The sequence below is a fragment of the Rhinolophus hipposideros genome (genome assembly GCF_964194185.1).
Source record: "Rhinolophus hipposideros genome assembly, chromosome: 4".
Classification (NCBI taxonomy): domain Eukaryota; kingdom Metazoa; phylum Chordata; class Mammalia; order Chiroptera; family Rhinolophidae; genus Rhinolophus; species Rhinolophus hipposideros.
The window spans coordinates 53666983-53688735 of record NC_138050.1 but is presented as its reverse complement, the minus strand read 5'-3'; the positions used below and the strand labels follow the sequence as shown (position 1 = coordinate 53688735).

General features: G+C 46.9%; 2 protein-coding genes across 3 annotated transcripts in view; one reads left to right on the top strand and one right to left on the bottom strand.

The window, feature by feature from the left end:
* The window catches only part of COL4A1 (collagen type IV alpha 1 chain), a 150945-nt gene extending 148519 nt beyond the window's left edge, over window positions 1–2426 (bottom strand). For both annotated transcript variants that reach the window (XR_013993232.1, XM_081046768.1), the window contains exon 1: window positions 2158–2426. Coding sequence is in view for 1 of the 2 variants with exons in the window: in XM_081046768.1 (XP_080902894.1) it covers window positions 2158–2241 (84 nt within the window). In the remaining variant the exon portion in view is untranslated. The remainder of the gene's footprint in view (window positions 1–2157) is intronic.
* A 43-nt stretch (window positions 2427–2469) lies between these two features.
* COL4A2 (collagen type IV alpha 2 chain) overlaps window positions 2470–21753 on the top strand; it is a 183423-nt gene continuing 164139 nt past the window's right edge. Inside the window, exons 1-3 of the mRNA XM_081046767.1 lie at window positions 2470–2701; window positions 2999–3086; window positions 3206–3260. Coding sequence (XP_080902893.1) covers window positions 3043–3086; window positions 3206–3260 — 99 coding nt within the window. The 5' untranslated portion in view covers window positions 2470–2701; window positions 2999–3042. The remainder of the gene's footprint in view (window positions 2702–2998; window positions 3087–3205; window positions 3261–21753) is intronic.

Genomic DNA, 21753 nt, shown 5'->3' with positions numbered 1-21753 from the left:
TCATAAGAAAAATAAATAAGTACAATTTGTGCCCAGTATCTAGTAGGTGATGTTTGGGCACACAAATGCAGGTAAACTGTGATTCAGATACTTCAACGGGGCAGGTACTCCAAGAATCGTTTGTGTTGGCTTCTCAATGAGGATTTGATTGATTGGAAGCATCGTATCATTCAAAACGTATTTTTAAATGATATTTCGCTTGGATCAATACTGAAGTTATTTCAACTTTTTGGTGTACCTAACGGCTGATTTTGGAAGGAGGTAAGTGAAACAATGTGATCGATGGCATGAAGAGTGAGACAATTTTTTTAATTAGCCAGATATTATTTTTGAATGGATTTTCTTGTACACCCATAAATCACATGCATCTCTCTGTAATTAAGCCAGGAAAAATATAAAGTAATGATAATATGTATTAAGTGGTCATCAGAAGGTATCCACATGCCAGATCTCTTAAAATACTATGTGACATGAAGGACAGAGCAAAGCTAGTGAGTAGGAATGTACTTGGGCTTTAGAGAATAAAGGGAAGTAAAAACCCAAGTCAACAATGAGTTTCATCTCCCAGGTAGGAACAAGAGTTTCCTTAAGTGAGTGGCTCATTCTTTAAAATCCTGGCTATTTGAAAAGTTAGCTCTTCAGATTAGCTTTGCTCCGCTAATATCATCAATCAGAAAATCTAAGTCCAAACAGAGGTTCATATTTCCAAATAGAGAACTTTCATTCGCTTGCCATCAGGTTTAGCAATCTCTCCTTGGAAGTATTAAATCTTTTCGTCAATATTTCTACACCCATATAAAGTATTCTGGAGCCTCCTCTTTTGAAAGTATTTTGTCAACATCACTGGAGAGTTCAAATAACTGACTAGAGAAGCTGGACTGGGAGTAACAATCTGAAGTTAATTGTGAGTGTAATCATTCCCTTCAATACCCAATGAAGGCTGAAGGCGCTGCCAGCAAGGAGTCCAGCGCTCTGTGATGAGACATGTGCGCACACTGACAGTTTATGCTGGTATATAACAGTTAATAATTTATACACAATGAAATAGAATCGGTGAGTATCTTTCTTCTGGAAGAAAATTTTTTAAAATGAACAAAAAACAACAAAACAGAACAAAAAAAATCACCGGAGAGAGCAAGATTAGGATTTGAAACAGTAAAAGAGTGAGAAATGTGGCAAGTAGCAAAATCATTTTTAAACATTTGGGGGGGGGGTGTGATGCAAAATGTGTTTAGAAGCCACACCTTCCTGGGGTTTTGTCTACAAGGCTTTGACACTGTGGAACAGCTGAGGTCTTTATTCTGTCTGAGGGGAAGGAAAAAATGAAAGAACAACAGTACATCAAGGACAGTCCAGAGCTGGAAGCCTTTACTCTTGCAAACCCGACTCCCAGCTCCTTTCCGGGCAAGCACATAGCCGGAGGAAATGAAAACTAGGAAAACAATTTGTGCATAGAACAATGAGATGGAGTTTCATTTTGGTTTCACACTCAAATATAAATGTGGTTATAATTTTTTTAATATATTCATAAAAGGCAAGGAGTCGAGTATAGCAACTTTTTAAAGCTGCACTACAGAAAAGCCCCACTTGGGCTCTGGAGCGTGTATTAGCGACAGAAAAGTCGTGGGAAAGCAAAGATACAGCTGTTTCCAGGCAAACGGCCCAGAACTGTTCAGCGTCAACCAACAGTCTCCAAAAATCTAGAGAAACACGCCCAAAGCGACTCAAGGCACACGTGTGGGGTTCCGAGCAGCGTGGGGCGCGAGTGTCTATCCCTCCCGCCGCCGACTCACCCCAGCACCCAACGCAGGTGAAGGCGGCCCGCCGCCGTGCGCCCAGCGGTGCGAGTTCAAATCCCGCTGACTGCCAGGCACCCTCGCCCCCCACGGTGCGCACCAAGTTCTGCACACTTGCCCACGGCCCTGAGGAGCCCCGTAGCTCGCCCCTACCCAGCCCACAACAAAGGAGACTCCCTATGGATGCGCGATCTCAGCCCACAGGGATCATCAGGGAGGACCGGCCTGAAGAGTACACCTGGCCGTGCCGAGCGCGACTCCGGCGGGGCGGGCGGAAGGCTCTGGCCGGGGACAAAGGGGCAGCGCGGCGCGCCCGGGGCGCAGGACCGGACGCCGGGTAGCCGGGCCGGCCGGGACTCACCTTCGCAGCGGCCCGGCTGCGCTCCTCGTGGAGCAGGAGAGTGGCGGGCAGCAGCAACAGCCAGACGCCGAGCCGGGGCCCCATGGCGGTGCGCCCGGGGCGGCGGCGACCCGCGGCTGGCGGCGGGGGACGGTGGCCGGGCGCTCGAGTGCCGCGGCGGGCGGCTCACGCTCCGAGGGCCCCGGCGCTAGCGCAGCGCAGTCCCGGGCGCGGCGGCTGGCGGCAGAGACCTGAGCGCCGCCAGGCGAGCTCCCCAATTTGTTGGCCCTGCCCCCTCCCCTCGGCGGCGCGCGTGCGGCGTCTCCGAGGGGTGGATTCCGCCGCGCGGGTAAGAGGCGGCGGGAGCGCGCGGCCGGACGAGTGTGGCCGCCGCGCGCCTGGGCGCTGGGTCTCGGCGTTCCTCACCCTCCCGCTGCCTCTGCCGGACCCCGGGTCCCGGCGCTCGGCCCCTGCGAGCCCCGAGCCCGCGCCCCGGGAGCCCGACAGAGCAGCGGCGCTGCGGTGCCGCGGCCGGGCGCTTCGGGGGACGGAAGCCGGGCCTTAGGTGAGAGCAATCCCGGGGAGACCCAGGCCGAGGGCACGGACTTGGGGCGCCCCGTGCACGCTCTTAGGAGTGGCAGCGGGGATGCGGATCCAGCGGCCGCGGCCGAGCGGCATCAAGCAGGGCCTAGATCGGAAGGAAGGCTCCCCTTTCTTCTGCCTCGTGGTGGGCGGCTCGCCGTCACCCCCCCAGGAGCTGTGGGCGCACGCCGCTCTCGGGCGTCCCGCAGACGGGGGGGCGGCAGGGATGCCTCCCTCCCCAGCCGCCCCTGCTAAGCCCGCTTTGTCTCTCCCCTTCCAGGCTAAACAGGACCAGCCGGATCCCGGAGTGGCTGCATTGGGAGCATGGACAGAGACCAGTGCGCGGCGTCTCGCCCTGCCCTGCGGCGGTAAGCGATTTTCTGCGGTGCCCCCGAGGGTCTCGCACGCGGGGCCCTTCCTAGTCACTGTCAGGAATTGCCAAGCCGGGCCGCACGCTCACGGCGCTTTTCCTCCCTCTCCCATCCAGGTGGCTGCTTCTGGGGACTGTGACACTGGGGCTCCTGGCCCAAAGCGTCCTGGCGGTAAGTCCTGGCTCCCGTTCTTGGGCTTTGATTCGCGCGCCCGAGAGTGGTTGGGACACCGAGTGGCCTTGACAAAAGGCAGCTCGTGCGTGTTCACCTGAGCGTGTGTGTGTGACTGTGTGTTCTCCTGCAGCCCCTATCCAGCCCAGATTCTGAGAAAGCTTGCTTTCCTCCAGGAACTGAGGTTTGCATTCCCTTGGGTTCCCCACCGTCAATCCTGTGCCAATCCTGTGCGTTACTGGCTTAGGCCCTTACACCGGAGCCAATAATTAAAAACGTAGCCTGCAGCATCCTTTTCCAAGAATTAGGCAAAGTCCCAGCCTTAGAAGTGAGGGAAGACTGTCAGTCACGTGGCAATGAGGCGCCAGGATACAGGTTAGAAATGTTTTTTGTAGAACTCGGAAGCTGGTGTCTAGGTACTGCACTGTCCTTGGAAGACTTTGCTTGTTCTTTTAAATAAGAGACTGGGGGGAGGGGTGCAGGGAGGATGGGCGGGGCAAGGAGGAAAACAAGACAACATTGTGCTTCGTTTGAACCATTGTGAGAGAACAATGGCTGAAAACTCGGTTTTCTCCCAACGCTTTTAATGCCCCTTGAAGAGCCAGGTTGGGAGCCGCGTTTACTGTGACCCCAGAGCAGCCCTGACATTTAAGGCAGCTCTGTCGATATTGTCATGGCACTCGTGATTGCAGTATGGGATTTTATAAATTGTGTTTAAATAATAGGAGCCGCTTTTACTGAGCTTTATTGTAATATGGCAAAACCGCCACAGGTTTGGTGGGTCTCTTCGGTTGAAGACACAAATGTTTAAACTGGGACTGAAAATCAAGGGGACACTTTGGTGTCCCGGACCCCACCCTCTCTGTACTCTGTGGGATGGAATAGGATTTCTGTAGCACCTGATTTCCATGTGATTCCTGCTGGGAATACCCTCTTTCCTAGAGGGTTCTCACTCTGGGTAAAGTGCACACACAGGAACAATGGGATGCTGTATCCAAGGTGTGATTTAAATTCTCTCCTTTTCACGTTGTTCTATCCTCATGTAAAACAAAGATTTTAAAGGCTGTGGGGGAGGAAGAACTACCCCAGCTTGGAAAAGAACCTTTAGCCTTACTCTTCTGCTGTCTTCTGCTCCAGTTCAGGGAGGGCCCAGGTTGGGAAGTTAAAAAGGAGGCCAGAGACTTTGACCGGAGCATTCCAGGTCAAAGTTTTCTTAAAGTTTAGTTCTGTCTCTTCCTTTCTACACATCCTAATGTAAGAAGACAAACCTGGATATTTGTCCCTTATGGGTCCTTATGCACATGTGACATATAGGACTTGGCCCAGAATTACACACACACACTCAAAGAAGGGCGAGGTTTCTAGAAGGGAAAGCACTGAATCCTGTTTAGCGCGCGTGCATTGGCTGTTCTGTCTCCCACACGCCTGTATACCCTAGAACCACTTTTGTAATAGTAGTGTTTTCTTGCCCGAGGAATGTGAGAGTCCGGGAATCTTACCTGGGACTGATCCTAAAGTCAGTGAAAGGGTTTCATGTCAGAAGACCTGGGTCCTAATTGCAGTTCTACCCAGTCTCACAAACCTGGAGGTCCAGGTTTCCACACTTTGAACAGAAAGAGAGTACCCACCAGCTTTTTACAGAGGTCAGTGCCCTCCTACACGTATTACCTCTCTGCCTTCCTCCAAAACTCTTAGATGCTGAGTCTCTTTGCTCTCTGATCCTTGGATGGGACCAAGAGCATTTATTCTCAGAGTATAGTCCTTGGACCCTTACATTCACCTGGTTGGTTACAAATTCAGACCTCTGGTCTGCATTGTAGACCTTCTGATCAGACTTTCTGGGGTGCAGCCTGGGAGTCCACATTACCATTTGATGCCAAGTTTGGGAACCACTGAACTAGAGTATTGTGTTGGGAAGCAGTCGGAGTCACTTGCCAATTTATTTCATGTCCCTATAGATTCTAAATCTATAAATAAAAACTGATAAATATTTCTGAGTTATTTTACTAGAGACATATTAATATGTATTATTCAACAGACATGCAATTTGTGATGCTCAACAATGGATCTTCTACTTATTAACTTCTTATGACCACTGATTTTAATAGCTGTTACTCATGAAATAATTCCTTGATCTTTAGATATATTCATTAAAATATCTTTTTTTAATTTTAAGTGGCAAGTTTTGCTCCTCCCCTATTTGTGTGCCATGCTCAAGAATCCTGTCTCGTTGCCTGTTTGTATCAAGGACTCTTCCCAGGGCTAGATCAATTTAGTCAAAACAGCTGTTCATTGTTGCTTGAAAGCTTTAGAGCAGAAGCAGCTACAAATGGTTAGTGAGTTACTTAATGAATACTTCTTATATGTTAATTTGTGTGTTTTAATACATCTGAGCCTCATAGGAAAGTACATTTATGATAGAGGCAAATATTATCACCTCCATTTTACAGATGGGAAAAGAGAGGCACAAAGAATTTAAACAACTTGCCCAAGGTCTCTCTCTGTAAATGGCAGCTCTGGGATTTGAACCCAGGCTCTTGCCCACTGCATTAAGCTTTCCAGGGTCAGACTGTAAGTCAATACTAGTGAGGGTGCTCCTGAGTTTCAGTATTTGAGTCTTCTGGTTGTGCTTTCTCCTTGATCTTAAGCGTGACTAACAGTAAAGCCCATACACTGGAAGAGGAATCCACCCCCTCTTCCCGCTGCTTTGCTCTGAAGAGCAAGGGAGAAGAAATATGATCAGGTGTCCCAAAGGAGAAAAGAGAGCAGAAATCCCACTGGGCAGCCTGGGCTCAGGACCCAATATAGACACAGGTTCTCTGCGTGTACAACCATGGGCAGCACTCACTGTTGTCCAGGTTACCTTTCCTGAGGGTGCCCTGCCTTGAAAGCAATGCCAAGGTGGCCAGCACACGTGCAGGGGACCCTTCCTAAAAGGCAGTGCAGCATAATGGCTACCACACTCGGAAGGTAGGCTGCCTGGGGGCCATTCCCAGATGAGCAGCTGATGAGCTGCACCTACCCGTCGCACGCCCCAAGCCCCTATGTCCTGGTTACCCCCTCTCCTGCAATGGGGATGTTACCAGTGGTTTCCACCTTTAAGGTCAGGGGCTATCAGATGAATGGATGTACGTCAAGTGCCCTGGAGTTTGTGGCACAGAGCAAGGCTTGAGGTATCTATTTGGCCTTTGTCAGGGAAGGTTCCCGCAGCGGACAGCACGCTCTAACCTTCAAGGAAACTTAAAAGCGCTCCCCGCAGCCCATGCTGAGCATTGTTACTTATCTCAAGAGATAGGACAGCAGTCTTGCAGATCTAAGAGACCAGTCCTGTGTGATTCTGGGAGAAAGAGAATTCCAGAGAACAAAGACCTTCCATCCCTGAGATTAAATATGCTCGGGGCTGGGCTGACCTCATGACCTCAGCTGGAGAGACAGGTTGCACACTTTAGATTCTAGATATCAGGGTGCAGCCCTGTGCACCCCAGGAAATGTTGGCTTCCAGACTGCTTTCAGCACCAGCTTCAGTTTCTAGGGCTCCATACCCTGGAAAATTCGCTTGGGGCGCCTGCAGGTTGCCACATTATTCCCACCCCAACTCCCAAAAAAGAAAAAGAAGCAACAGCAGCAGCAATGTATTCTAAAGTTTTTCTCTTCTCCTTTGTCATGCGGGGTCTCAGCTCCCACTCCCCACATAAGGACGCAGGACATGGTGAGGCCAAAAAGGAACACCCACGGAACCGTAGATAGGGGGGGTCATACCACTATATTCTCGCTGGTGGCTGGGTTGGAGACACAGGAAGCAGGAGCCACACGATCCACAACCTGCCGTCCGCTTCTCTGCCAACCAACCTCATTTGCTAGCTGTAATCCACCATGCTAACTGCAATCCACACTTGCCATCCACCATCCTCTTGCTAGCTCCTATTTTTCCTGCTAGCATAGCAATAGCAGTTATATTAGTGGCCAACGGCTCACTGGTTATAGGTGACGGCCAACTAGCCACAGCTGATGGCCATCCAATCACAGTTGATAGCCATTTACTACCTTTCCATGTGAGGCCTAGAGCCTGGAAACTGCACTCCTGGCTCTATCCCCACATCTTTGCAATCAGCTTATTGATAATTTATGAAAAATGTGTAGTGCTGAGATACTCGTGATGCTCTATTTAAGAATCACAGAGAACAGTGACAAGCATGTCTCCAGCTCTCCGTAGGTGATTAGAGCAGCCCTTTCTGACGGCTTGTATGAGTTGGCTGTAGTAAATAACACCAGGGACTCATCATAGCATCCCAGAACTAGACGAAGGTACGAGGGTGAATGTGGGGAACACAGCTCTCGCACTACCACTGAGTGTATTTAGAACCAGAGAGAGAAAGAAAATAAAAAGAAATTCAAGTAAAAAGCTCTAGGATAGAAAAAGATTTTGCTAAAATAATAAAAATCAAAGGATTGTCTTTCTAGAGAGAGGATTTTTTAAAAATGGGTGACCAGCTTCAAGTAAATCATAGAGAAAAGTTGAGGACAAAATGAAAGGGCAATGGTTTTTCAACATTATGTTCATAATGAAGATGTCACTATGTAGAAGGTGGTTTTGGAATGTCTTCTTCTTTTCATCTGAGAAGGAATATTTATCTTTGATTAGAGGAATTCAGAGAAAGCTCTGAAATTGGCCTCTCACTGTATCTGCTAGTGACAGTTGTTGGTAGGTAAAGTCTGGAAGCCCAGCCTTGGCGGATTCAGCTTGTAAACCAGGCAATCTGTGCAGTAGCTTGGGGTGTCCTGGGCCAGTGACTGCCTTACCCCTGCCTGGCTACTAACTGGCTGTTTGATACCAGCCAGTGGCAAGTCACTTGATGCCTCGGTTTGGGGCACGAGGGAAGGTTGAAGCAGAGCTTTTGTGTGGTTTCAGTGCTCCAGGCCGTCAGGCTCCCCAGTTGAGCTGGAGACTCACGAGTACCCCAACGCCTTCCATGAGCTCAGGCGCCAGAGATCAGCTGGTTCTCACTCTTCCCAGCTGGAACTTTGGGAATAGGGATGCTTTTCCAGGAAAGCATTTAGGCTGCTCCAGGATATGACTTAAAAATAAATATGCTGCATCAAGCTTTTTATCTTCAGGGTGTGAGAAGTTTCTGGAATTCATTGAATGGTACTTAATCAGCTGAGATGAGCGAATGGGCAGGTTATTTGGTGGTTACCTGTTGCCACTCCTCTCGTATTTACTCTCTCAGTTAATGAGACTCTCCCGGGACAGGTGAAGGCCTGAATGACTCACCAACCTGGATTTTACCGGCTTCCCTGGGGTGTGATTTTTCTTTTGATTATCCATGAAAGAAGAAGGGGGATATCTAATCTTAGGGAGACCCATGGGTTTCTCCATTCTGGTCCATGTGCTCAGATAGTGAATTCCAAAGGAAGTGCAAGTCTCCAGCATCTCCCCCTGAAAGCGCTGCCTACCCGCTGGCATTGAGCCTTTGAGTGCGAGGATCTGGTCTCATGTGGGTACCTCCCCATCTCTCGCCACTCCTGGTCAACTGCTTATGTGCACTGTGCACTGTTAGCATGTGTTCTGTTAGCTGCCTTGAATGAGGTTGCCTTTTGAAGCAACAATTTATTTTGTAAAACAAACAAACAAACACAACGCCCCTCTAAATGCAGTACAGTACCCTGGAAGAAAGACAGAGCATTTGTAGAAAAACTGGCAAAATTCTAATAGAGTCTAGAGTTTAGTTAATACACTCATGTTAATTTCTGGTGTTGACAAAATGCGCCCAGGTTATGTAAGATGTTGACAGAGCAGCACCATGTCTGGGCAAAGGGTATACTCGGACTCTCTGCACTATCTTTACAACTGTTCTGAGAATCTAAATTATTTCCAAATAAAAACCTTCTCTTAGAAGCCAAAGACCACTCACATTTGGCATGCATAAACTAGATAGACAAGTGCAAAGAGAAAGCTAAGAAGTAGCGAGGCGGAGACAAGTGAGCAGCAGATGTGGCAGGCACGAGGAAAATATGGTTCCCATTCTTTTCCCTAATAGACTAAGTAAACAAAAGTAAGTGTACTTGAAAATGTAGCAGAAATGGCCCCCGCCGCGGGCAAAGGGTTTTGTCCCCCTAACTTGGGCAGAGTGCTGTATAAAGAGAGGGAAGGAAAGGCATCCTGATGGAGTTTCCACAGCTCAGCATGTCATAAGGGTTGTGGAGTGAGCTGCAATAGCCTCCCTCTTCTTGACCCACTGATTGGGCAGGGAAAACAGTTGCATGGTTGTTTCCTGAGCTTGCAAAGGCATGGCAAGATTGCATGATGGCGTCATTTCCAGGGAGACATTAAACACGACATGCTCACACCTTTAGCTCTTACTAATTTGTCAGGCCGGCATCCGTAGGTGCTTTATTTCAGTTATGGGTTGGGGGGAAGGACCGAGAACAAGGATGGCCAGTGTCCAACGGCTGTCACCTCACACGTTTGCCTCTGTCACCACACTGCAGGAACAGAGCAGCCTCTGGCCCTGGCCCTTCTCGATTCTGTTTTGCAGCTTCCTGCACACCTTATCTCCTCTCAGTAGCCTGCAGCCCCTGTGACATGAAGGGCACCCCACCCCCTCTCCTATCAGAGTACCCAGATGGCAGAGGGCAGATATAGAATGCCTGTGCCTAGCTGGGACCTCTCCCTTGGAATTGAGATTCAAGAGTAAAAAAGTGCCCTCTCAAATTGCTAGGACTTTAAATTATCACTAGAGAGCAATGATTTTAAATCATCATTCATAACTTTTATAAACATTAAACATTTATCTTCACTCATCTTCAACTGTAATTTCTGTTACCACAATCTGAAGTTTAGGGCATGTTACGTGGTTCCTCTAGGATGTGTTCACTGCATTGTATGCGCCAGGGCCTGAAACACACAGTAAGCACTCAGCAAAGTGTCTGTTTCATAACTGAGTGAAGATGTTCGTTGAAAATGAGTTAGTTAAAAGTATTCAAACAAATCTTTTGGATGAGGAATCCCGTCATGGAACAATTAATAAAAGATGAGATAAAACTGTAGTTTTTCTCACTGTGTTTTTTTTTATTTTTTCCAAATTAAATGCTTCCCCCACTGGATAAAGCTAGCTGTATATAATGATAAAGGAAGCATTGATCTGTCTATGATTTGCATTTTTTCCTAGGGATTGTTTCAACCCCACCCATGAAATTCCTGTTGCTGCTTTTGCCCAGGCCAATGATCTCTCATGTGGGAATTACAGAAAAATCTGTGTTATTGAATTACATGGACTAATTTTCTGGTACCTGGTAGAAATTACATAACAGTATGTTTTTCTGCATGTGGAGCACTTTGGGCTATATGACTGTCTTCTTGGAGTAATGTGAGCCCCCTGAGGACAAAGGATAGAGCTTCAGCTGGAGTAACTGATCAAAGACGCATGCTCCCTGGGAGGTTTTCCAGGCCTGGTTTGTCTATTAGAGAAAAAGAGATGCTGATTAGCAAGGACTGGGCAATAATTGCAAACTGGTGTTGGGAAGAACGAGGGACGCAGGAAACAGACCAGCACCATGGGACCTGTTGGTGTATCCCTTCCTCCTCCTCTGGCCTCACCCTGCTAACACTGGCTCCAGGTGGGAGAAAAGAAAGGAGTCCTCTGGGAGGGTCTTTGTGGGGGTCCCCTGGTATCAACATAAGAAAGAGTAACCCTTAAAGTTGCTTTTGGTGTCACAGAACCTCCAGGGACAGCTAAAATATCCCACAGGAGAAACACAGCAACTCCTGTTTGTTGAGCACAGTGGTGCCAGGAGCTAATCTAAGCTGCAGACACCCATTCCCTGCTAAATCCCCTCAACTCTGTGATTATCCCACTTTACAGATGTGCAACCTGAGGCATATACAAGTTAGGGCGCTTGTTAAGGTCAATAAGGAATAAAGTTGGGAGTGAAGCCCAGGACTCACTGATTCTAAAACTTCTGCTCTTAACCACTATATTAGCCTGGCAAATCTCTAGCCATAGAACATGCATATTCGAAATCTGCAAGATATTAGATGTGTAAAATATATAAAAGATCTGATTATATAATTATATCTAAATATGATGTGTACTATGTAAAATACATGTGTATATTATCTACATGGAATATATATAAATAGATAATAGATGATAGAGATAGATGAAGGATGGTGATAGTCAGATAATAGATAGGTAGATAGATACCGTGATGAGAGAGAGAAATGAAGAACACATGCAGGCACGCACGGCGCTTGGGTGCTCCTGGCTCCTTTCCCCACAAGGGATGCCCAGGCAGAGTGTCGTGCAGGGGACCCTGCTCACTGCGCCATTTGTCACGCGGGGTGGCCTGCAGGGTCTCAGCTCCCGCTCCCCACATAAGAACGCAGGACATGGTGAGGCCAAAAAGAAACATCCACGGAGCCATAAGTAGGGGAGTCATATCACTATATTCTCGCCTGCGGCTGAGTTGGAGACCCAGGAAGCAGGATCTACGTAATCTGCAACCCGCCGTCCTAACAGCAGTCTGCGCTTGCCAGCCACCATCTTCTTGCTAGCCCCCATTTTTCTCTGCTAGCGTAGCCATGGCAGTTATATTAGTGGCCAATGGCTTACGGGTTACAGCTGACGGCCAACTAGCCACAGCTGATGGCCATCTGATTACAGTTGATGGCCATTTACTACCAGAGCCAGCACCTTTCTATGTGAGGCTGAGAGCCTGGAAACTGCTTTTTGGGGCTCTGTCCCCACACAGAGGAAGGCGACCAACTCTAGGGAGCCTCTTTAGAGTTCCTTTAGGGTCTGCAGAGAAGCTAACCTATGCATGTACATGACTAAGTAGTTTGTGAACTCTGAGAAACAAAGACGAGAGAGACTGCACTCTGCAGAGGCCCACAAAGGATGACCAAGGAGACGTGGGAATGGGCAAGGGGGAATCTAATCGGTGGAACAGAGTTCCTGTGGAACTCTCCTCCTCCAGGTCCTTCTCAAAATTCTAGGCCGTGAAAGTATATCAACTACAGCTACGCAAAGGGGAGAGGGACATGCAAACACTATCTCCGAGCAGATAGAGAGGCTGTTGAAAAATTGTTAGTCCTAACTTGGAAAAAGATTTAATGAAACCCCCTGGGGAGTAAGAGACCTTCCTAAAATTATCTTAGCTCTGCAGGAGACCCCCGTGGACACCAGTGGAATGATGACAGAATCCATTTTATCCTGGACCGCGGCCAATTTCCTTATGTTGGGGCTGCTTTATTGCTGTTTTTTGTTCTGATGTTTTTCATCAGAGTTTCCCAAGTACCAACAGGTAGACAGGTGTGGTCTATGAAAGAGTTGGACCATCTCAGTTGGAGTCCAATGACTGGGAAAAAGCACTTTTTCCTTTCCGAGCCTCCTTTTCATCATGAGTAAAAAAAAAAAAAAAAAAGAATGCTAATGGCTAGATCATTTATATGAAATTCGCTCGCGAAATGAACACGTCCAATTTTACTAGGAATAACATTCACTCACAAGTTACATACATGAATCCTCTCGTGTGCTCAGGTCTGGGTCCCAGAGCAAGGACAGGCCAGGTGCAGTGGGGTCAGAGTGTCCTGAGCATGTGTGTAGGCAGGTGGAGGGGGGTGGCGGGGTTGGGGGTAGGAGTTGTCCAACTGTGGACCAAATTGTTTAAGTTAGACATGCCATCTGGGATTATCCATGTGTAGAGAGCAACCTGAAGAAGTTCATTCACTGTTTGAGACCAAGTTTCTCCTTTGATTATGTTAGGCGTACAGTACGATAGATTTCACATGTGATTGTACTCATCAGCAAACACCTATAGAAGCCCCACTCAAGACTCAGGGCCATGCTCTGTTCTGAGGGGAATACGGAGGAAGAGAGAGCAGGCCGACGGCCTGGGGTTTATGAGAAATAAGGCCGGCTTGGATCTTGGGTTGGAAACCTGCTTTTGCTGCTTCTTGGCTGTATGTCTTTAGACAAGTTACTTAGCTTTTAAGCTTCAGTTGCATTTCTAAAACTGGAACAAAAATAGTTCTACCTCATAAGTGTGCTCTGAGGATAAAAGAAATTACATGTAAAGATTTTAGCAATCTTAGTATTGTAGTGCTTGATAAATGTAAGTTCATAGCTATTTGGTTTTGGGGGTTTGGGTTGTTTGTGGTTTTTTTCCTTTAAGTATGGGTCTTCATCCTCAACACATAAAAACTTGAAGCCACAGAGAGAAAAGTTCAAGTGTTACTAGAGCTTAAAGAACAACATTGTGGGTCTCGCTGCCACGGCAGAGCGTTCTCTGTATGTCACCTTCAGAGCAGACTGGAGAAAAGAGTCTGTGTCCAGCACAGCAGGGCAGAGGATGGCGTGGGCATGGCTGCCCTAGGCCCACAGGACCAAAGGGATGTGGAGCAGAATTGTGGTGAGATCCTGTCATCCTTGTAGTGCCTGGCAGGGAGTCGCTGTGGTGCCACATGCAGTTCACATGGCCAGACGGGGGCAGAGACATCTTCCCAATAGCACTGGACAGGTGTTTTCATTTTCTTAAATTTGAGAAATGCCAGCAAAGAATTTTCATTTTAATTAAAGTTAGGTCAAGGTGTAACCAAATTATTTCCAGAACACATGGAAAGACTTAAAAACAAAGAACATCTTGTTCAAATAATTCTGAAACCCAAGAGTAATTTAACAAAGCAAGAAAACTCAAGAGGTTTTGGCCTGGCAATATGGCATAGAAAACACTCAATAGAAACTTAGGAGAGAACTTCTTGCTTGAAAGAGTAGGATGCCCCACCCTTGCCAATTCCTAGCACGGCACTAGCAGTACTCCATGTCTGCTATGGTTCCACAGTCAGGATACAGCCAGACTTGTTCACTCCTGAGCACCCAGTTGAGCAAGGCCAATGGGTAGATTCAGACAGGAAGATTCCAGCTGGAAATTCCAGGAAGGAAAACAACCTCCTTCCCTTTTCTCCTTACTTAGTCATTGTCTTAACTGTAACCGTCCAAGTCACAATCAAGGGCCAAATAGGGGTCTGAGATAGTCTCTTTTCCTATCTAAAAACCACCTTCATTTCCTACCAACTCCCCCCAGATTTCGGGTGCTTCCCTCCCGGCCCCCCGCCCCCCAAGACAATCTTAGCTCAGACAGGATTTCCTTCGTCTTAGTCATCAGCTTTTATGGTCCAGCCTCCCTTCCCGTTGCAAAACAAGAAATATTAGTAACAAACAGTCTGAAGTGATTTGTAAATCTTTTGCCAATACGTGTAGACATCAGTTTTTGTGCTTACCAACATCAAGATGCTAGAGATTAGAAAAATAAATATGATTCTCATTACGTCACACGGTACAGTGAGTTTTCTGCTCTCTGCCTCGGCTTTGTGAAATTCCAAAAGAGCAAACACATTCATTTTAATCACATGTCTAAAAAGCTGCAAAGTAACAACAAAAATTTTTAGCAAAAATCATTCACACTTAAGATGAAGGCTCGGAGAATGATGGGTCAGATTAGTAACATTTCCTGCTATTAATGGGTCTGGTTCTCTCCCTCACATGAAAACAGTCCTTCAAGGCATGACATGAAGCATTCCTTCAAAGCCTGAACAGATTTCCTGGGATCTGGAAGGAGAATGGAGACTTCATTATTCTCCCAAATGATTCTAGGAGAAACCAGAGCAACCCAGTTATAGGAACGATGCAGACAGATATCAGGTCTGCTCCTGATTGAAATGGAAACTCAAGTCCTTCAGCTCTAGCTGCCTGTGCAGGAAGGAAAGTGTGCACAGAACAAGCTAAGTGAGCAAAATTCAGTCCTGCACCACCCCTCCATCTAGTTAGAGCACATGTCCTGTCTCCTCTCTCCCTTCCTCCCTCCCTCCTAGTAGTAGTAGCAATACTAGTAATACTGCCGGTAGTACTACTACTAGTAGCAGCATACCACTCTACTTTTCCAGCTGAATTGTTCTTGCCAGGAAACGGAAGACAAAAATTACTCTGTCCCAATGCATGTCACTGGAGTATTCATCAAGGAAATTGAGGGGGGGGAGGAGAAGAGTAAAATATCTCTTTACGGATTCTAATTTCCTCTATTTTATCCCTGCTCCAAAATTTCTTCACCAAGCCCCTGTGCACTTCTAGATCTAAAACTTTACTCGAAAATAGATCAGACATCAGTTATTTACATGCAGAATTTGCCTCTGGTTCCTAGGAAACCAGCGGACCTTGGACTAGCAGGACACTAGGATTACCTGGGGATCTTTGTAGAATTGTGATGCCATGACTCTACTTTTCAGATATTCTGAGTGCACTGCTCTGGGGTGGGGCCAGGCATCTGAAGCTTCCACATCTGGATTAAGCAGGGATTGTCAAACTGGGCTGACCAAAGCAATCACCTGGGGAATGTTCCATTGTGCTGGTGCTCGGCCCATCCCCTGAGGATACTGGGATTTGTACAAGTCCCTCAGATGACTGTAAATGAATTTCAAGCCCATGCAAGAGATGAACTTTGCTCTTTAAGGTCTAACCTGGGCTGACCAAGGCAATCACTTGGGGAATGTTCCATTGTGCTGGTGCTGGGCCCATCCCCTGGGGATACTGGGATTTGTACAAGTCCCTCAGATGACTGTAAATGAATTTCAAGCCCATGCAGAGATGAACTTTGCCCTTTAAGTTCAGGAGGACTATTTGCTGGGCTCACCAGGAGGTTCTGGTTCTCCTGCCCTAGGCTGTCCACCCACCAAATACACGTAATGGGGACATCCTCCCCTCCTACACAAGGCGGTGAGGCCCCGCTGGGAGTACACAGGCCAGGGCCCTCTCCCGCCACTGGTGACCCAGTCCTTGGATTCCCCCTGGCCCCCCGCGGTGTGGGTGTGATTTGTGCCTCATCTAAGCTCCTCCTGATAACTTTGCTCTCCAATGGGAGTGGTTTATCTGCTTCTCACCTGATAGGAATTTAATGTTCTAGAAATAAATGACTTATGACTTGACTTTAGTTCAGAGGGGGAAGAAAGTAAGATTAGTCATGCTCACTCTTGATTGTTTTTTTTAAATCCAGAAATTCTTTACTTAAGAAGTAAAAACAGGGGATAACAGTGTTGACTTCTGTCTAGAGACTCTAAAACAAAGGATGGCTGGACAACACTGATACTTTCAAATAACTGGAAAGGTTGGTTCCCCTAGAACAAAATCTAACCCCAGGACCATCTGCTTCTGTTTGTTCTAAATATGGGAGAGCAGTGTCTCAAAGGAAAATAAACTTATTTAAAAGGGGATATACCCATGTACATACATTTTGTCAGTTTTTTCAATTTCCTTTTTCTTTTTTGTTTTTTACAGTACCTTTTACAAAATTTTTCTTCTAGTTCTTGAGTTAAGGACAAAAGCTTAAGGCTGTTTATTCAGGCAAAATTTTTGCCTTCGTGTTGGTTTTCTTCTTCATTTGGTTTAATTAAGGAGAGTCTATAAAAATAAACAGGAAAAAAAAAGACAGACTTCATGAGGTTTTTTTTCTTCCTCACATTAAAAAAATTATTTCAGATCTTTATTCTTTCTAAGCATGTCATGTGTTAAAAATTAGGTAAATTTCCTAAAATAAATAAAATCTTGACACATGATTCATACATCACATACACAAAAACATGCAGTGTTTGTAATCACTTAGAAACCATCTTACAAATGTCACCTCAGGTCTCTTGTATATATAGTGCAAACCTGTGTTGATTCTTTTATGCATTTTTTTAACTGTGGTAAAATACACATAACATAAAACTTACCATCGTAACCATTTTTAAGTGTACAGTTTGTGGCATTAAGACTATTTACATTGTTGTGCAACCAGTCCTACCATCCATCTCCAGAACTTTTTCATCATCCCAAACTGAAACTCTATCCCCATTAAACTCTGTCCCCATTAAACAATGTCCCCCTAGCCCCTAGTAACCTCTGTTCTACTTTCAGTTTCTATGAGTTTGCCTACTTTAGGGACCTCATGTAAGTGGAATCATACAGTCATTGTCCTATTGTAACTGGCTTGTTTCACTTGCCATAATGTCTTCAGACTTCATCCATGTTGTAGCATGTGTGAGAATTGGCTTCTTTTTGAGGCTGAATAATATTTCTATACTTCTTTAAGTTATTATTTTAAAACTCAGTTTTGTTTTCTTGGTTGATAGGTCTTAATGGTTAATGTCACAACCCCAAACGAAGGGGCACGTGGGCCAGTGGGTTGTGGCCCCTCCTGCACTTCTGTCTCTCAGACTCCGTCTTCTCCCTTCTGTCTGGCTCCCTTCAGCCCCTCTCCTGTGGACGTGTGTCTTGCTTTCTAGCACATGTGGACTGATCGAGTGTACTGATTTGAGTTTCCTCTGGGTCAAGCATGGATATGCAGGTGTAGAGCTCAGGAGTGACATCTAGGTCGGACATACAGATGAGGGCATCACAGATTTAGTGCCGTTCTCCTGGCCACAGGGCTGTGCGTGGTGTCTCAGAAAGAAAATAGGAATGGAAACCTCAAGACAATGGAGGAAGGCTGGCAGAGCGCCAGGAGGAGGCCCGGGAGAAGCTTTGACTTAGAAGCTGAGAGAGGAGGCCGTCTCCAGGAGGGGGTGGTCAAGCCATCAGAGGCCACCAAGGCTAAGGTCTTGCCTGCGGGTTTACCAAATTGGAGGTCCCCGACCCTCTCTTCCCATAGCGCTGGGGTCACAGATGCAGTGGGTTGGGGAGACTCCAGGGCATGGAGAAGTGGAGACAGTGAGTCTGAACTACTCTGAGCAGGGTCTACCACTACCCACTGCTCTTCCTCCTTTCTGCACTGGACTGAAAGCTCCCGAGGGGCTCAGAATTTGTCTCGTGCATCATTATGTCCGCCTGGAACAGCACAGAAATACTTAAAGAATTTTCTTAAGTAAGTGTGGTATTTAACCGTTCCATAGGAAGGCTTAAAATATTCCAGGTTTCTAAACAAAGGACACTATGGCACCATCAGAATGCTACCGGGGCCACCCGGCCAAGGTCAGCTGGCGTGGGAGGGAAGACACGCAGAGCAGGCTCAAAGAAAGGTCCCCGTTTTCAATTTTTCAGTCTGACATGCTGAGTCCAGGCTCTCATGCTACACCAATCCCAGCTGCTGAATGATCAGTCTTAGAGAAGCGAATGGACAAAGGTATTGAGCTAGGAAAACCAGTGGTCAGTCCACAGGAATTCTGTGGTGGGAGTGGGGACAGCATTCCTCAGAGGTTGAGCCTGTCACCACATCCCTGGTTTTGATCCCAAAGAAGGGATCGGTTGAGGCTTGCTGGTTACTCTGGCGTTTGTCTTCTGTGCTCTGTGTGGGGAGTTGTCAGCAGGCTCTCACCCGATGCCCAGGAGGAGGAAAGCATCCGTCCAAGAGGCAGCCACCTGCCCAGAGATGACTTCAGATGTTGGGATAACGCCTGGCATCACCATGGACGCCTGGCACCACTCTTGCTATGGACTTTTTCTTTTTTCAGTTTCTAGTGCTGGATATGTCTCTTCAATTAATACTCGTTCCCCTGCAATTGTGAAATCCGGGGTTTAAAGGAGTGGGTGTCAGGGAAGCTGTGGGGCCAGCAGGAGAGTCCTTCTCCCAGACAGAGAAACCTGGTGCAGATGGCTAAGGGGTGTCTTCTCTTCCTACCGCCACTGGGCTCCTGATGGGAGGCCACACAGGGGTGCAGTAAGAAGCTCCCAAAGGGAAGAGGGCTTCTTCTGTGCCCTGAACCTAAGACTGGGTCCTGGGAGCCCCGTGAGGCCAGGGACCAGGCCACAAGCACGCCGACTGTCCAGTACCCAGCACAGGGTTGAGCTGGGATCTGACTCACAGGACAGACAGGTGCCAGCAGGAAGAGAGAGAGCAAGAAAGTCAGGAGGCCTACTCAGAACCCACTCTAAGTTGGGGGGGGGCCTGTATGTTCAGAACCACAGCACAAATCGTTATGCCTAAGTGCCATTTCTCAGAAATATGTAGCTGAGGTCAACTGATGAGTTCTTTCATTGGCTTCACTCAATTTGAATTGCTGAATAAAAAACTACTGGGGTAGACAGACGTTGGCTTATCTGCAAAGTCAAACTAACACAAATATGCTTCCACTGCAAGACAGAGTGCCAAACTATTTCATAGCATGCATTTTTTTTTTTCTTGAGCTTCAGACCCAAAGGGAAGTCAGGCATTTGGCCAATGAGCAGTGTATGGGCTAAGCTGAACTTTTTCTTCAGGGCAGAAGAGGTTGGCCAGTGGCCTCCTTTGTACTTCTAGAATCTCAGCTTTGTGGTCTGTCAAGAGTAAGAATATGGGAAGTGAACCAATGACCAAAACCGCACAGTCTGTGGGAATGGGCCGTGGCCATCAATCAAAGCCCCCATTTATCACTCAAAGTGGTAACCCGACTTGCTCCTCCAGGAGTCCCACCCTACTGGGCCCATGATAGTGAGGTGACTTAAGGGAAGGGGGGCTGCCCTGAAAAATCACTTTCTCCTATAAACTCTGATCCCTGACAAGGAGTGAGTGAGACCTACAAGGAGGCGATATCGCCTCACCTGGATGTGCGAGAAGGCCAATCGAACGAACACAGCTCCTCAGCCCTGGCTGGATCTGAAGAGCTGGGCCAGGCCAGATTAGTGCTGTGCAGACCCCAATTTTGATTCAGCAGATTCGGATTCAGCAGGTCTGGGCGAGGCCTGAGACTCCACGTGTCTAATCCACTCCTAGACTGGGAGGCCGCCTATCCAGGGACCACAGTTTGGGTAGCAAATCCGAGCCTTGTGGTTCTGTTTTCTTTTTCAATAGTTGCATCTAAGCAAACAATAGAATGCATAACCAGGGCTTGCTTGCCCCTAAAACATCCTCCAGCCTTCTAAAATGCCACAAGAAACGTGCTGCACTCACTTGTACAGGCAAGTTTTGGAAAGCCTTGGATAAGAGAAAGATCATTTTCATCTGTTGTTCTCTGGAAGGGTTAAGGAATTTCTCTCTTTGCAAAGCATTTTATCTTTTGACATGTGGATCTGTGGCTTCTGGAGGTCATGTCCTGCCGGAGAGCTAGTTCGACCCTGAGCATTGCAAAAGCAGCCTGTTAGAGGAGTAAAGAGAATGAACAGGAAAAAGGGCATCATGGCCTATTTCATAAAAACACATTTACCCCCTTAAAAATGGGTTTTCTTCACACCATCAGCCTTAGCTCGTCATTTGAACACAGTTTAAACCAAAGGTGTAGATAGTGATCAAAAATCAACAATTTCTGAATAACTGTTTAGAGCTAGTTTCTGGAAACAAACAGCAACACTCCTGCTTTGTGGAGAGTTTACTTGAAGCCTGTTTCCTTTTGCAATGAAGTTGAAAGCACAGTGCCCTCCCCCATCCCCAAGTTATCTAAGTTGTTAGAGGCAGCTCTGTTGCTTGTGGAGTGACACTTGGTTTTTCCTAGTGATGGTCAGTCATGCGTTTGACTGTCTCTAGTTAAAGCATCTACCAAACGGAGTCCTTTGGAAAATTCCATGTAAGACAACTACGTATTAGAGATAAAAGCAAAGATTAAGAAGGCAGACATATTATCTAAATGTCTACAAGGGAAATCATTTTGGAAGATTAGTGAATCAAGATAGAGAATCCTTGATTTGCGCAATGACTGAGGCCATGCAATAATGGGAAGATTCCTCTCAAAGACCTTAATCCCTTTGTCTGTTTGTGTGCCTTTATTTTACTTTCTTCAGACTCCTTATTCTTGTAAGTTCTCCTCTTTCCTTTAGGGTACAAACTCTGTACTTTGTATGTGGTAGCAGAGGAGGGCCAGGCGCCTCCCACGTTATGAACGTGTCCTGTCCCAGAAGTTCATTTTAACTCCTTTGCTTAGAATTAGAACTCAGGTTGTACCTGCCCATTGCCCAAGGTGAGGAGCTGCGACCTCAGAGTCCACCTCAAGTGCCTTCAAATTGGGCTCCATCAGTCATGACCTGTAACCTCGGGCAAGACCTTTAGTTTTCCTCCCCTGTAATCCTCCCTCAGCTACCGTGTCGCGAAAATAAAACCTATCCAGACCATCAGCTCTAGTGCGTCTTTTGGAGCAAAAATTAATATAAGACTCGGTATTGTATTATATTATATTATATTATATTATATTATATTATATTATATTATATGACCCGGTCTTATATTATAGTAAAATAAGACTGGGTCTTATATTAATTTTTGCTCCAAAAGACTCATTAGAGCGGATTGTCTGGCTAGGTCTTATTTTGGGGGAAACACGGTAGTTGCTAAAAGGACTGAATTCCATAATGTGTGTAGAGCACTGATCACAGTGCCCGCTATAGAATAAACATCCCCAGCATGTGCTGTGATTACTGATTTTTCCTCTGAGCTCAATGGTCACTTGAACTTGAGGATGTCTCCTCCCAGCCACTCTCCCTAGTGACAGCCCACTCCCCCGGCCCCCTCTGTACCCCTGAGTCATGGAGCCTTGGCAGGTAATTCCAAGTTTCTGAATAGA